The sequence below is a fragment of the Malaya genurostris genome, chromosome 3, assembly GCF_030247185.1.
Source record: "Malaya genurostris strain Urasoe2022 chromosome 3, Malgen_1.1, whole genome shotgun sequence".
Lineage (NCBI taxonomy): Eukaryota > Metazoa > Arthropoda > Insecta > Diptera > Culicidae > Malaya > Malaya genurostris.
In genome coordinates this window covers 187,900,441-187,917,655 of record NC_080572.1, presented here as the reverse complement: position 1 = coordinate 187,917,655, position 17,215 = coordinate 187,900,441, and the positions used below count along the sequence as shown (strand labels likewise).

Below are 17,215 nucleotides of genomic sequence, written 5' to 3'. Positions count from 1 at the left end.
TACGACTGGAAGTAAGATTGATTCATTTTCAATGTCAGAAATGAAGTCCGCATTACGTTGATTGAAGTCGCCAAAAATATGAAGCTTTACTTCAGGTTCCATATTCGAAATAATTGTGTCTAAAGATTGAAAGAATAATTCAAAAGAGAATTTGTTCGCATTTTCGGGTGGGAAGTAGACAGAGCAGTAAATATGTTCTTCTCCCAATATTGAGACTTTGGCCCATACATGCTCAAATTCTTTATATTTAGGAGTAATAATTTCTTCAGAAGTAAAGCAAGAGTTTATGGCTATGAGGACTCCACCTCCAGATTTTTTCTGACAGAGAGATAAATTTCGGTCGTGCCGGAATACGTTAAAATTATTTCCAAATACTTCTTCGCTTCTAACACTTTCATCCCAGCTGCTTTCAGTTCCAAGGATTACGTCGAAAGAGGAGGTTATTAAATTTTGATGAATTTCTTTCATTTTGGCCGGGCTTTTCATGCGGTTGAAATTTTGGCAATAGACCAAAATTTCAGTCACATTTTGTCTATGAAGCGAAGAAGTTTTTGAGAATTCTGGAATACTTACATTACTAATTTCGGTGTCTATTCCTTCGTCAAAGGGCGTCGTTATTTCCGAAAATTCGGCCTTGTAAAATTGTGTTCGGCTTCCCGGATTAGTTGGAGTCGGCGGATGTGTTCACTTGTCAAAAATTTCCCATAAGAGTCCAGATCGGCCTGCGCTTCCTTAGGTTTCATTCCATATTCCTGATGCACTTCGATGAAGATTCGTAGAAGGTGGTCAGGTGTTGTTGGAAGGCCTTCTGATGCTAATAGCATTTTTATACTAGTTGGTGTCATACCCTCGATGCATACTGTAGGTTGTTGATTTTTCATGTATGACAAATACAGACGGACGACGTGCATTATTTTCGGGTCACGAAGTCTTGCTTTCAAGAAGCGTTCGTCGCCATTTGCAGATTGTGAAGTAAGACGTACAATTGGAGGACGCATTGGATCAATTTCGAATTGGCTGTCTGTATTTATGTCCTGTGATATTGCAGACGTATTTATGTTCTGTGATATTGCAGATGTGGGTGGGGCAGCTTTGATGTCATTACTTCCTAAGACCGGAGTAGTGTTGTTTTGAATACTTCTTGTTCCTTTGTAAGGGTTGATTGTTTCACCTTTTTGAAAATTTATGAATTTTGAGGCAATATCTGCACCTGGATTCCCGGAGAATTGAACCCGTGCAGCTGCTAGTAAGTCTTTGTCCAAGGGTAAGGTATATTGTAATGACACATTATTGTTATTGTTGTGGCAGGTATTGTTACTGTTAGTGTTCAAGTTGCTGTTGTAGTGCACATTATTGTCGTTGTTGTTGTTGTTGCTGCTGTTGTTGTTGTTGTTGTTGCTGCTGCTGCTGTTGTTGTTGCTGTTGTTGTTGTTGTTGTCGTGTTTGCTGTTGTTGGTGTAGTTGTTGTTTTTACTGCGTATACTGTAATTTGTATTATTTTGTTGTTTCCGCTTCCGTTGTTTTCGTCTGAGGTTTGCTTTTTCTGCTTGTTTTTCTTGCAGCCGTCGAGTGCGCTGTTTTTTATCATACACACTCCAGTCTCGTTTCCAGATTTTTTTACTTCCAATGAAGCGCCAGCCACTGTCGCATGTTTGATTTTCCTTCTCTTTGAGTTCTTCAGCTAGAGACTTAGGTTTGGTATTTTGGTCTTTGGTTCCGATACTGGAGATTGAAGTCGATATTGCTTTGACTTCATCTCTCAATTCTTCCAGAATAGTGTTAGGTATTATTGCAGGGACTTCAGATTTGGTAGGTCGTAAGAATTTTTCTTCGAGGCGAAGAAGCCGTTCGCTCATTTCCTGGATGTGCTGGTCATTTACTTTACTAAAATCGCTAACGTTTTTTATGGCACTGTGTAACGAGGCCTCGAATGACTGCATGCGCTGACCTACTTTACCGCAAATGTTGTGGTCGTTTCTGCTGATACTGGACAATGACTGCTTCACGTCGATGAGCAAGCGCTCGACACTGTCGAATATTTCCAGGTAATGGGTTTTCATGTCTGCAGTGGTCCGGTGATACGTTTCCGTTTGATTTTTTGTGTACTTAAGAAGTTGCTCCTGTTGATGAAGTAGCTTTAGAGTTTCAGCTCCTGTCCTTATTAAATGTTGACAGTCGGCACACACTGGTACCATAAATGCCAGAATAAAATTTTCTTGATGCCGCTGCACGCCGATGCAGGCTGAATGGTACGATTTTTCATAGAATTCGCATTTCCAAAGGAAGCGATCGTCAATATTAACACACGATTTTACACCGCACTTCATTATTCTAGATAGAATTTGTCCGAAAGGCTATAAAAAAAAGCCCGCGCGCGACGTAGACTACGCGTCAAAAAATAAATAAATATAAATTACTTGCGGAGCGCTCGAAAAAGCGAACCGCGCCCGATGACTGTTCGAGGCGAAAAAAATCAAGGATGGCTTTTATCGTATCAACGAACGCTCACCAGCAACTCTTCACACGATTGAATCAGTGCCATCAAAGAGAGACGGATATCATCGCAACAACAAAAACCCGGCATGGCTCATTTAACATAGAATAGACACCAGTGCGAGAGCGAATTTCTTTCGATGACATTTCTGAGAATCAAAGATTAGCACGCTGCTGTGGGGATCCTCTCTGAAGCCACAAACAGTCGCTTATTTTCGTTTCGCGATCCGATTCTATACAGGCAGTTGATAATTGCGATAGAATCATTTCTAACTATGTGCATATAACCTTTGTATAAGTTGTGTCTATGAAAATGTCTGTGAATGGTCTACATAAGGGTTGTGAAATATTGCAACCTAGTACGAGAATCATCAAGTTGAATCATCGATTCGATTTTCTGCGATAATTGTCAACTTGCGATTCTCTCTTGGGAAATTTCACACAGCAACGATCATTATCAGACTGTAAATTTTTTTAAGGGCGTGAAATACTCAGAGTATGAAGTGGAGCGAAGAAATGTAGAAAAACTCTCTCGCGGCTCATGCATTGAGAGACTTGAGTTCTTGTAGCATCTTCTACAGGATTGAAAATGTTGTATACAATATAGATAGCAATATAGCAGCTTCTGTCAAATTTTCGGCAATCACCAACACTGGTTTCAATGCATGTTTATGTTTTAAAATTTTAAATTTGTTGGTAGTTAGATAGTAATATAACAATTTATCCCATCCTAGCATGATCCATTCTAATTACATTTTACATTCAATCCCAAACCAAATGCGACATTTCCACGTATTTGGATATCCCGGTCATAAACCTTACAGAATTGCGCATATCGCATTTACCTCGACCTAAGTCCATCGCGTAGGCAGTTAGCAGTTTGTTAGTTTCAAAACTATGACTGAAAATCTAACGCGAGCATGCGTAATGAGTTTTCCTCTTTGATACTCGTTGACACCAAACGTTTCGGAATCCTCTAAATTTGAATCATTCGTGATTAAATAATACATCTGATAATTTTATCATAAATTGATGATCATATTTTCGATGGCATGTAGCAAAAATCATGTTGATACGATAGATACAACAAGAGATATTCACGATCAAATACGTATCACTCTTTCAGAGGGTAAATTTTAAAAAGGCGCCCCATAGTAAAGTAAAATCTATTAAAATAAGCCAATCACAATATAAATTTTTGCATTTTTTCACGGAACATACTGTAGAAAAGTTGCAATCGTGAATGAAATATTGAACAGATGTGAGCTGCTATTTACTCATAAAATACGTACCAAACAACAGCTGTTTTTTTATTGTATTGTAGAGTGCATGCATATTAGGCAATGCACAGTGGGAAAAGAAATCAAAAACGCGAATTTGCTCAATAATTTTACAAAAACCTAAGCAAATATTTTCAAAGTTAGAATTTTTCCGTAGAATCGATTTATGGTAGTTAGAAGATCCGCAAAATTCACTATCATGCCCTTTTTGCTACATTTTTTTCTTTTTTTTCTGACTTTACTTTGAAAACTAACTGTGAAACTCTGGAAAAAATTGAATTCGACCAATCGGAAGGTACTCCTGACACGTTCATAAGTAGAATAAATGGATTGGTTTTAATAAGATTGATCGCAAATAACTGTATTTTGTTTTACCCCCAGTCATTTTTCTGTCATGAATTCAAAAGAAAGAAGTTCTATTGATCGGTGTTTGGACCAATCATGGTTAAACAAGACAGTTTTATGTTTCGCATATAACCTCAAAAAATAATCAACAGATAGTCTCCATGATCGCATGCTCCGCGCTACATCGTTGTACCCCAGTTTTCCCACAAATATAATATTTTATGTTGAATTCAGGTTTACAATCCCGAAGCAGATCCAATATGACCTACCAATATTGGTTCATATTACGTAGAAAACTTCAGTGATCCAAGTACACATAAGGAGAATGACAGTACTAGTCCGTTTAACCCCCTTTACTTTTTTTTTAATATAACCGTCATATTTTTTTAATTTAGCCTTTTGATCTACCATTCGGAAGCAGATCCAATACAAACTGTCAATATTGGTCCATATTGCGTAAAAAACTTCAATGATCCAAATATATTTTATACTTTATAACTGTCATTGAAGGTTTTATAACTGTTTTGAAGTAAAATTTTCCTGAATCCTGAAAAGATTCTGTCGAATCGATTATTGATAAATCAGATTAGTTTTATTATACTAACATTTTGTAGAAAATACGCTCTTTGAGTATTATCGCAGTAACATGATCAAATTAAGGTGACCGTGGACAGAAGCCAAGGAGAATAAATGTAAAAGTATTGGTGAAACAATACTTTTTCTTTTAGTAATAGTATTTGTGAGTAGAGAGGAATGAAATAATAATATTTGTGTGCTGAAAGAAATACAGTTGCCAGAACAAAATTTAAACATTGAAACTATTTAAATCACAACAGAACAGAGTGGACTTATCTCATCTTCATGTTAATTCTGAAGTTAACAAATAGCAATCATGCGACCAAAAGAATAATATGCCAAAGAAGATAGTTTACTGTTTGCCTTCGCTTGGTTCTTGGCATTTTCCTTACATTACAAAGTAAAAAGGAAGCTGTTACATTGAGGAATTAAGAATAGTACCACGAAATCGGAACAAACTCTGCTGCAATGGCTTTTTATATTAATTTTAATTTTTGAATATGAAGCTCCCATGTTCAAAAAATACAAACCAACAAATTCTACATTTTCCATTTTGTCGACAACATCATCGTTTACGGATAGGAAAGCAACCTCACCTAGAGAACAGTCAAGTGGCACTTGACGAAAGGGCTTGATGACAAATCGGCTATTTGCTCTGAAAGATTTATCATGCAAATTTGAAGATATAATTTCATATATCGACGAAAATATTTTAAAACTTTACCTATTGATACCAAATTATTAGATCCAGTACAGTTTCTAAATTCCGTGGTATTGTTTTGAACCGTCACTTCTGGCAGTTCTTCCACTGTTTGAACTGATGAGTCCCGCACATACTCACTACCCAAAACACACTCTATCAACGTATTCTACCTATTTTTCTAATGATTTTCGCGAATGAGCGCTCCTCTTCGTAGATGGACGAGGCTTTTTGAAAAGATTGGAATACTTGAACTGCTTGTTTATTTTTTTGCATTCCATAGCGACGGTGAATAAGACAACAGGGTTGCGGATAACTTGGAGGGGAAGCAATGTTTGAAATGGAAATAAGAGAAATATTATCGTTTTAAAAAAAAAGTTGAAATTTTAGATGGTGACGTACACAGAAAGAAATGGTGAAAGTTACACGACATTCAAATGTATAGTAATATGAAATAGGCATCAATTGAATCGAAAGTTTGATTGGAAACAATCATCGATGCAAAATTAAATTGGATTTCATTGGTTTTTCAATCAATATAACTGTATCTTTCAATTAACGCTTAGTTTTGCGTTCATATTATATCAAAACGTACAGAACTGCAAAGTAACTTTATGTTAAATTTCCTACTCCAAATATGTGCATTAAAATAGATGTAAATTCACAAAATATTTTTATCTGTGTACGAAAGTAGTTTTGATCCGAAATTATAACTATATCAATGTGCGACTAAAGAAAATAATGCAATTTTTAGTGCATTGCAAGGTTTTTTTTTCTCTAATTATGTATGGCATCACTGCCAATATAAAAGGGTGGTATTACCAATACTAAAGCAGGCCGGCAAACTTTTTATCGTGGATTTTTGGAAAACTTTAAAACCAGAAGAGTGAATTATTCAAAGGTTTTATAATTAAATGTTTAGATCAGAGGATAAGTTTATCGGTGAAGAACAACTCAAAAGTGTTTCATAAAGCTTACTTATGTCACAGAGCTATAAACAGCAGTTGAAATCTTGAGGTGAGTGAAAAATAATAACATTCTAAGAAGAAACCTTCTAATTAAGGTCCGAAAAAGTTTTGCACATATCATTCTTCATAGTTGATAGTTTATCGTAAACATAACACATGGATCAATAAGTCCCGAGACTAAAGCAGAGATGGCGCTCGTAGTAAACCAGTAACCACGTCTTTCTAGAGTACTAACCTTTGTTTGAAACGGGTCAAAATTTTAAGTCGATCCGACCAGAAACAGCTGAGTTATCGAGGTTGGAGTAAAGTCGTTTTGAAGTTTCTTTAAAAAATGGAAAAAAACGAGTTTCGTGTTTTGATAAAACATTGTTTTTTAATGGAAAAAACCACCGTGCAAGCGAAACAATGAATTGAAAAATGTTATTCGGACTCTTGTCCATCAAAAGCAACGATTTGTCGGTGGTTCGCCGAGTTTAAACGTGGTCGTACCGACACAAATGACGCGGAACGCTCGGGTAGACCTGTGGAAGCCGTTACACCGGAAAATGTGAGTGAAGTGACAAAAATTATAATGTAAGATCGTAAAGTGAAGCTCCGTGAGATTGCTGAGATGACACAGATATCATATGGAAGTGTATTTACTATCCTTCATAAAAAATTGAGCATGAAAAAGGTTTTTTCCAAGTGGGTGCCGCGATTGCTTTCGATGGAACAAAAACAGCAACGAGTCGATGATTCAGAAGTCGATGAAAACAATGGCGAAATTGAATGAATTGGGCTTTAATCTGTTTCCCCACCCCCCATACTCGCCAGATTTAGCCCCCAGTGACTACTGGCTCTTTGCTGATCTTAAAAAAATGCTCCAGGGAAAAAGATTTGGCTCAAATGAGGAGGTCATCGCTGAAACTGAATCTTATTTTGAAGCGAAAGATAAATTTTTTTATGAACATGGTATTGAAAAATTGGAAAAACGTTGGAACCATTGTATCACCCTAAAAGGTGATTATGTTGATGAATAAAAAAAAATTTTGCAAAAAAAATGTTGTTTCCATTGTTAGTCTCGGGACTTATTGATCCATGTGTTATATCAATACGATGAGTGATTATGTCACCAAATTGCAGTAGCAATTCTACGCAACAACCTCCGGAAAGAGTGGGAGGGTAGGTGGTTTCTTGGTTGCCAATCGTGGCTCGCTTCCATGGTTTCACACAAATATGTTTTCATTCTTTCGTTTTTTTGCACAGATAATTATTTCTCTATTTTCTCATCACCACTCATCAGTATCGTCAGTGTCTTCTGCTGACAGTGATTCGTCTACGACAGATTGGCAAGACTTGAAATAAATTGGGGTAAAACGGCACAACAAGATTCGTGCGTTCATTGAATCCATTTGTAATCTTACTTTTAGGTCTTTCTCCGTAATATCAATCGATTTTCATCAACCGCAATCAGCCTGCTTTCGGTATGCGAAAGAAAGTTTACCCAGAATTACGACTTTTGATATAAATTGGTGTAAAACGGGTTAAACAGGCTAGTATTGTCATTCCCTTTGTGTTTGATTGGATCACAGATGTTTTGTACGTAATATATTTCAACGGAATATTATAACTAGAAAAAATGGGGTAAAACGGTACAACGAGTTTGCTGCTGTCATTAAAACTATATGCGATCGATTTGTTGGACTTTTTTACATCAGAAAAAATCTATTCGCTCTTCTGCAAGTTACAAAGCAGTATAAAAAGGAAACTTGGGGTAAAATGAACATGATAGCGTTTCGTGCGGTCCTTCTAAATTCATGGAATCGATTTTACTGATCATTTTACACCAAAAAAGTGCTTTGTCGTCAGCTGTATCATGTATCCAAAAAATCGTCGCGTTTTTGGTACATTTTTCCCCACTGTGCAATAGTTGACTCCGTACACTATTCCATCCAGCCGACCGAGCAGCCATCGTCTTATTTCACTGACAGCTGTGCCAGAAAATGCATTTTTAGAATAAAAACTAAACTAACTAGGCAACGATTCGAAATGTCTTTGTAACAGTCCATGGCAGCTCTCAAATCGAAATATTTTCCGATTTTTTGTTTGCCACCGGCAGTGTGACTAACACCGGTTGCATCTTAGGTTTGGCTGCATTCGGGGATTTGAGGGACTGCTTTGGATTATCGCTGTCGTCATTCCTAACAGCCGCGGCGAGATAAGCAAATGCCGAACCGGAGTGTAAATGTCATTGCTAAGTTAGCAATGTTCCAGTTCAGCAAACTTTGCTAAACCATACGGTGTGTCGTTGGTCAAGCGTGTGTGTTGTCCACAAACGTGTAATCTTCCGTTAATCTGCGCCCATTGTGATGCTAGAGGTGGAGCGATTCCGAATAGTAGGCTATGTTTATGCCGTCGGTTGTATGGTATATTCGGTTATAGAAATTGTAGCGGCTGTAAACACATTGATGGGTGAGTGACAATAGTGATGACGTATGCCGGGGGTGTAAAATAATTACCATTGTTTCATTCGACAGGAGATGAATGTGACAAAGATGCGTTCATCAAGCTGATGATGGCCACACTGTTTCTTACCTTCAACATATTCTTGCTAATTGGAATCAGCACGGTAAAAACACGGGAACATAATACCAACATCACGTGCTTACCAAAATCTATTTTGTTTGCAGGCGAACATGGCAAATGTGCATGCTAATGCTATCTTTACGATTATTTTTGATCTAATAGTTATCATCAACGTGCTCACGAGCTTATCGATCCGGATGTTCAATGGAGAATCGTTTGATCGTAAAAGTGAAGGCGTAGTTACTTTGGTTTTAGTGACGCTATTTTTAGGTAAGCTGTCTGATTGACTGGAACGGATTATATATAATTACTTTAATTGAATTGTAGCTCTTTCGATTGGCCAGATTTGGATACTGACCGGAGTGAGACGCTACGTGAAAACGCGACAAAGGGCTACATAGCCAATTATTAAGGATTATTTATGTAAGACCAAATTCAACAGCTTGAAATTCTATATGGAAGATGGATAGCAGAACTGAAACTCCCACAAACGTATCCCAAACAAGCCGTTTTAGTTTTATTTATTCGAACATATAACTTTAAAGTGTTTTACGCTGATGTTCTATATTTTTCTGCACGTAAAATGTTGCTGAGGTTTCAATTTTTTTTTGTTTCAATTTTCAGATTAAAGTTTGAAAGCTGACATAAATTATGCATCTGGAACTAGAACACTCCTGAACATGACCTAGGGTTTCTACAACCCAACGATTTTCGTCTGTCTGAATTAGTGATTTAAAACTAGAGCACGTAATTTCCGAATCACACACTAAAAGAGAAAATTATATTTGAAAAACAGATCTTCGATTTCTTTTAAAATGCGACCTTAATACCGATAGAAAATAACGAGCTCCTGTACGGGCAATATTCCGATTCTAGAAATGACCAAAACGAGTCATGATTTGGAGAAAATATTATTTTTCATGTTATGATAATACAGCAGAAAATCTACGTAGACTTTTCTTTGTCACAAAACAATTTTTTTAATCATTTTTTTAGTGAAAGGTTACTACGTCTTCAATCACTGATAGATTTTTATAGTTTACATTCTGTAATAAGATTAAATAAAATCTGATCCAGTACAGTTGTCATAAAGTCTTAGTTAGTCAAGATATTCAAGAGGTAAGGATATACAATATATCTCAAACAGCTTCTCTGGATGAACGATAAGAAAGCAAATGTGATTAAAATCACATATTATGTAAACAGCCGTTCGTGGGCATACGTTTTTTAGACGAGGAACGATAAGATAGTGAGTTGACACACAGTTTTAATGTTTTTGTAATATATTTCATAATCAATAAACTTACAGTTTCCCTTGAAAAAGACCATAACCAGTGGTCGAAACGTCGGGCAGTATAAAACGGCCGTTCTTATTTAACAAACCGGTAAACCCGAAACCATAATTATTGCAAATTAAAATCAACAATTTTATGGGTGGAAATAGTTGGTTGGTTCGATTTCAACCTCTGGGATGTATTTTTGGGCAAATGGTTACTTTCGCAGTTCCAATCGTTTTGATTTTTCAAATCTGTTTTTGGTTGGAAGAAACCACACTGACAACTACCTCACGTCAGAACAAAAACATGAATAACTTCTTAGACTTTCTTGCGATTTGGTATATTCATAATTAATTTCTTTTTTCTTATCCGTGATCGGCTATAGATGAGTGATAAAGCCTATAGCAGGATAAGCATGTGAAATCAGCCCCCAAAGGGAACTCATATTGTTATACCACATTCGAAAGGTCATAGACTGGAAACAATTTCCTCAATTTTTCCACCCTTCAACTGCCATATTGACGGAACTAGGGTGATTCTATTAATTTTCATTTAATTTGATTTTTGAAGAAACTGCTTCTCCGAAAATTTGAAAAAATTCAAGTATGTTTAAGGCATTATGGGGAAGGTTTACAATTTTTTTCAAAATTTTTGAGTATGTATTTCTTCCATTAAAAAATACTAGAAAATTTTGAAAGATTTTTAGTGATAAATAAAAATGTTTGGACATGTTAAAGTGGTATATTTTCATATTTAAAAAAAAATGTGGACGACCAAGATATTTAATTTTTTCTAAAAACTAAATAACAGTCGACCAAGCGTCCCCATAAAGTTCTGTTATAAGGAAACATATGGTCCTTTGTTCAGTAAGTAATTTTCACTCTCAGAGGAACGCTATATTAGTATTATATTAGGATAAGAATTCTATGTGAAGGTGATGCTAAGGCGAAGAAAAACTTATGTAAATATCCTCAAAAAATAAACGTATTTATGGAAAAAAAAATTCTAAGAAATCGATTCCAACCTTCATCAATGGCCACTTCTGTTTGACACGAATATAAAAAAAAATCAATTCACTGCTGTTTTAACTCGCTATGTATTTAGTGAAATGTACAGAGCTGGCAAAAAAGAAACCGCGTTGTACGAGACCCCACAGTGCAAAACGATTTGACCATTTCATGAAACACTATCGAATTATATAAAGTCACCCGCTTTAGTTCTTGACTGCCGTAACCGAATTTCATATGTGGGATACTCGCGACGTTCATATACTACTACCATTCATATATGAACCACATACCAGTAAGTTCTTGCTTTGTAACTTTCTCGGTTGTACCTGAAGTATGATCGTGTATGTATTATGCAAAGGTTTAAACTCATTTCCTTCTTTTCGTTACTTTGATTTCTAAGCCCTGCGCTTGAGTTGCATAAACTGCTAGAACAAAACACCATGTGTTTCCTTCGCTCAGAATTTGATGGGGACGCATGGTCGACTGTAATTTATTTTTTAGAAAAAATCAAATATTTTGGTCGTTCACATTTTTTAAAAATATGAAAACATACCACTTCAACATGTCCAAAAATTTTTATTTATCACTAAAAAATCCAGGGTGGTGCAAAAATTAGAAGAGGGAAAAAATATCTTTCAAAATTTTCTAGTATTTTTTAATGGAAGAAAAAATTTTAAACCTTCCCCATAATGCCTTAAACATGTTTGAATTTTTTCAAATTTTTCGGAGAAGCAGTTTCTTCAAAAATCAAATAAAATGGAAATCAATAGAACCATTCTAGCTCCGTCAATATGGTAGTTAAAAGGTTGAAAGATTGAGAAAATTGTTTCCAGTCTATGACCTTTCGAATGTGGTATAACAATATGAATTCCTAAAACCGCGTGACTTCAGAATTCCGCGTAAAAAAACCGAAAAACTAAAGAAAAAAAATTTTTGATGCCAAATATCTTAGAAATGTTTGAAACGTCCAGATCTGGTGTAATCTCAAAGAGATTTTTTTTGTGAAAACCGACTTTGGGACATAGAAAAAATTTTTTGATGCCGAAAAAACCGCGTAACTTTGGAAATCCGTATAAAAAAGCCGCGTAAAAAGAGACTCCAGTGTATGACGATTTCAAATATGAATTAAATGGAAAGGTGTGAGTACATATTTTTATGCGATTTTAACTAATGTCTCAAATGATATACATTTGAATAGCAAAACAGTGAAAAGCACAACGAATTTCTTTTAATCTGAATCATTAACAATTAAAACATGCTTTTGATAATCTACGATGCTTACAGTAACGTGTTTACTTGCGTTCATTGCTCCAGTTTTGATTTTGTGTTTCAGAACTTAAACGCTTAAACGAACTGCATGGAAAAATACGTGTGAATTAAACCTAGTGAAAGCAAACTCTAGGTCGAACTATTGCAAATACCGCCGAATGATTTTTCCTTAGTTTTTTCAAAAAATAGTTTGCAAATCGTCTTATTTAAAATATTTAGGTGAATCAATATAGCTTGTGTAGTTATTTCTATAAAAACAAATTAATCAAAGTGGTTGAACAAAAATATTTTCTAATTTTTGGTAAGATGGTGTTCAAAATTCAAAGTCGAATGTATTTTTGGGTTTATGCTAGCTCTCGTAATATTATTCTAAAAACTAGTCACATCAAATATATAAGAACACATTCAGATATATTTATACAAAATGTAACGTTGATGTTTGCAAAATGAAAAGCATAGCCGTGGTTAGTCTCTTATGATGTCAATTTTCGGTTCATTATATTTATATTGTCAATTCTCTGTCAGCTGTTGGGTAAAACAACACAATTCTCGGTTAATTTTTCAAAAGGGCGTATAAGCAAGTGACAGTTTCTCTTTGTTTACTTTCTCTACTAATAATTACCAAGCAGTTTCCACGTTTATCACTCAACTCTTTGCATGAAATGATACCTGAAACTTTATACTTTCAAACAGAATATTGGTATCAAAGAAAATCTTTTTAATCACATCACAATAATGGAAAGAGAGAGTGATTAAAGAAAAACTGTCACTTGCTTATACGCCCTAATGAAAAATCAACCGAGAATTATGAAATGAATATGCCTCAGGATCAAGTAAACATTTTCAGTAGTTCGTGCTTTTCAATGTCTGCTTTTTGCTTTACAATTAATCCATAAAGCAATTCATCACATCACTTGAAGCAGAGGGTTCAAAGTGATTTCCGTGTAGAAAATTGGAGCTACGGATTGCCGTTTCAACCTTTCGAGTGAACGGACGTGCTTTGTGTTTACTGCGGAAGCCTTGAAAACCAGTGCCGACTGCCGTGTGTGATAAAGTGACCAGACGATCAAAATTAGATCGCTATTGTGTAATAGACAATAGTGCTTTTTCCTGTGAGATTTTTTTGCACATTATACACTGAAGCAGTGCATTGTTGTGAGCGGACGATCGAAACAGTACCGTTAGCCGGTAATTGTTTGATCGATAATCCCTACGGAGGAGTACTTTTGGGGATCAAAATGTGCTATTCTTTTAATTAAACTAACCTCCCCTCGATACCAGGTATTGAAGTTGTCGCATGTCATGTTACAATCAAAGGTAAGGACCTTTGTATTGCTTCCATCTACATTCCCCCTAGAGCCTTGGTTGAGCATCGGCGGCTCAGTAATATCATAGAGTTCCTTCCCGCACCGACGTTAATTTTAGGAGACTTTAACTCACACGGTACGGGATGGGGCTGTCTTCACGACGCTAACAGATCAGCTATGCTCCATGATATCTGCGACAACTTCAATATGAAAATCTTGAATACGGGAGAAATGACACGGATCCCTGCACCACCAGCAAGACCAAGTGCGCTGTTGGATTGCAAGTGGAAGGTAATCCCGGATCCCCACGGTAGCAATCATCGATGTCTGAGAAACTGGAAAGAACTCAACAACTTCCTCCGTAGGAAGAGTACACGCTTTTGGCTGGCTTGATTCTCGATACTGCGATTCAAGCTCAGACGAAACGTGTACCCGGCTCAAAAACTAACATCCGTCCTCCCAACTCGTGGTGGGACAAAGAGTGCACAAATTTAAACGCGGAGAGAGCCTCCGCATATAAAATATTCGGAAAAAATGGAACACCTGATAATTACCGGAATTAAGCGGCGTTAGACATTAAAACTAAGAACTTGATTAGAGGCAAGAAACGCGGTTACTGGCGTCGGTTTATAGACGGCTTAACGAAAGAAACATCTATGAGCACTCTTTGGAACACAGCCCGATGAATGCGCAATCATAACACCACGAATGAAAGCGAGGAATATTCCAACCGCTGGATATTCGATTTCGCTAAAAAAGTATGCCCAGACTCTGTTCCGGAACAGAAGATCACTCGCGCCGCGACACCATATACAAACGAAACACCGTTTTCGATGGTAGAGCTCTCACTTGCACTCTTGCCATGTAACAATAAAGCCCCGGGGCTAGACAGAATAAAATTCAACCCACACGACTGGAGACAAGTGCAAGTGATCGCCATCCAAAAACCAGGAAAACCAGCCTCCGATCACAATTCGTATCGGCCGTATCGACAACTTGTCGACATGGGCTCTTCAAATGGGTATCGAGTTCTCTACGGAGAAAACTGAGCTGGTTGTATTTTCAAGGAAGCGAGAACCAGCACAACTACAGCTTCAACTAAGGGGTGAAACTATAGCTCAGGTCTTCACATTTAAATATCTCGGGGTCTGGTTCGACTCCAAAGGCACCTGGGGATGTCACATTAGGTATCTGAAACAAAAATGCCAGCAGAGAATTAATTTTCTTCGCACAATAACCGGAACTTGGTGGGGTGCCCACCCAGGAGACCTGATCATGTTGTATCAAACAACGATACTGTCCGTGATGGAATACGGATGCTTTTGCTTCCGATCCGTGGTGAACACCCATTTCATTAAAATGGAAAGAATTCGGTAGCGTTGTTTGCGTATTGCCTTAGGTTGCATGCAATCGACTCATACGATGAGTCTCGAAGTGCTCGCGGGCGTCTTACCGTTAAAAAACCGATTCTGGGACCTCTCATATCGATTGCTAATCCAATGCGACATCTTGAATCCGATGGTTATTGAAAACTTCGAAAGGCTTGTCGAGCTCAATTCTCAGACCCGTTTTATGTCCTTGTATTTTGATTACATGGCTCAGAATATTAATCCTTCTTCGTTTGTTTCCAGCCGTGCTCATTTCTCGTATACTTCTGATTCTACTGTGTTTTTCGATACATCCATGAGAGAAGAGATTCATGGAATTCCGGATCATGTGCGCCCTCAAGTGGCCCCAAATATTTTTTATAATAAATTTAGAACAGTCAACTGTGAAAAGGTGTTTTACACTGACGGTTCAAACATCAACAAGTCCACAGGCTTCGGTATCTTCAATCAGAACATCACCGCTTCGTACAAACTCAGTGATCCGGCTTCAGTTTACGTCGCAGAATTAGCTGCTATTCAGTACACCCTCGAGATCATTGAAACCTTGCCCAAAGACCATTACTTCATTGTCACGGACAGTCTAAGCTCAATAGAAGCTCTCCGGGCAATGAAGCCAGGAAAGTATCCCCCATATTTCCTGGGGAAAATACGGGAACACTTGCGAACTTTATCTGAACGGTCTTATTTAATATCGTTAGTCTGGGTCCCTTCGCATTGTTCCATTCCGGGCAATGAAAAGGCAGACTCGTTGGCTAAGGTGGGCGCATTAGAAGGTGAAATTTATGAAAGACCAATCTGCTTCAATGAACTTTTTAGTATCTCTCGTCAGAAAACTCTCGAAAGTTGGCAAACTTCATGGACGAATGACGAACTGGGACGATGGCTACACTCCATTACCCCTAAGGTATCGACGAAACCTTGGTTCAGGGGGATGAACGTGAGTCGCGATTTCATTCGTGTTATGTCACGGCTCATGTCAAATCACTACACTTTCAACGCACATCTTCGGCGTATCGGGATCGTGGATAGCGGGCTCTGCACCTGTGGCGACGGTTATCAGGACATCGAGCATGTCGTGTGGTCGTGCGTAGAGTATCGTGACGCCAGGTCGAAGCTACTGGAATCCCTCAGGGCCCGAGGTAGACCGCCTGAGGTGCCGGTTCGGGATGTGTTGGCGAGTCGGGATAGTTCATATATGCTTCTCATATATCATTACCTCAAACACATTGATATACAAGTGTAATGTGTTATTCCTCGCCCAGAAAGTATAATCTCCATCTACAGGTTCGACACTAACATCCGCCCGATTCTCTCGATCACCGTCCCTGTTCACCATCTTCATTGGAACTAACAAGATCTGTTTTTTTGTCACTAACTTTTTCGTTCCCCCTTCCCTGTTTCTTCACCATCTCGATGGCAACTAATTAGATCTCTGTCGTTTTCAAACATTTTGTTCTCACACCCCCTTTTTACCCCGTTTCCCACAATATTTACTTTTTTTCATTCTCTTCCGTAACATCACCATCACCACCCACGGAAGACCGCTCCTGTCGATGACCAGCATGCGGGCCACCCACCGGGCCTACGTAGCCTGGGGGTGTTTCTCGCGGACCCACACGGACCGAAGAATGCGGCCAACATAGATAATTACCAACGCCATCTGGAAGACTCTCATGCTAAATTCAACTCACCGACCACTAGCGATCGCCAGCTGAAAGCTGGATTCTCGAGAATACGCGACTCCGATACTACATTATATAATGATACTATTCTAGTTTTAAGTTAGGCGAAAATACCCTTGGCATCTTAGAGCTTAAGCAGTGTGCCTTAATATTATATGTTAATATATTATTGAATAAAGAAATTGGAGCTACGAGCTTTGAAAGAAATACATTCCTCAAGTAACGCATTTTCGAACCATGATTAATTTTCATGGGAGAAGAATTACTGCTCATGGTTCATGAGAAGTTAAAATGATTGGTTTCATGATTTTCTAATCATGACAGCACTAACGGCTTTCTTTCCGTGTAGAATCAA

General features: G+C 37.5%; 1 protein-coding gene across 2 annotated transcripts; it reads left to right on the top strand.

The window, feature by feature from the left end:
* The first annotated feature begins 8,475 nt into the window (after positions 1-8,475).
* On the top strand, positions 8,476-10,273 carry LOC131438651 (uncharacterized). 2 transcript variants are annotated; one of them, XM_058608805.1, is made up of 5 exons: positions 8,476-8,813; positions 8,879-8,970; positions 9,032-9,197; positions 9,255-9,350; positions 9,552-10,273. In XM_058608805.1, exons 1-4 carry the CDS (start codon positions 8,711-8,713, stop codon positions 9,326-9,328), a joined length of 435 nt encoding a protein of 144 aa, XP_058464788.1. In that variant the 5' UTR covers positions 8,476-8,710; the 3' UTR covers positions 9,329-9,350; positions 9,552-10,273. The 2 variants fall into 2 exon arrangements, with proteins under 2 accessions (XP_058464788.1, XP_058464787.1); XM_058608804.1 differs by lacking the exon at positions 9,552-10,273 and having other exon boundaries at positions 9,255-9,448.
* Positions 10,274-17,215: the final 6,942 nt, after the last annotated feature.

Excerpts from the sequence above, each read along its gene's own strand:
- LOC131438651 (XM_058608805.1), top strand. The coding sequence starts at position 8,711 with ATGCTAGAGGTGGAGCGATTCCGAATAGTAGGCTATGTTTATGCCGTC. Across the intron at positions 8,814-8,878 it reads GGCTGTAAACACATTGATGG|GAGATGAATGTGACAAAGAT; the intron begins GTGAGTGACAAT and ends TTCATTCGACAG. Across the intron at positions 8,971-9,031 it reads TGCTAATTGGAATCAGCACG|GCGAACATGGCAAATGTGCA; the intron begins GTAAAAACACGG and ends TTTTGTTTGCAG.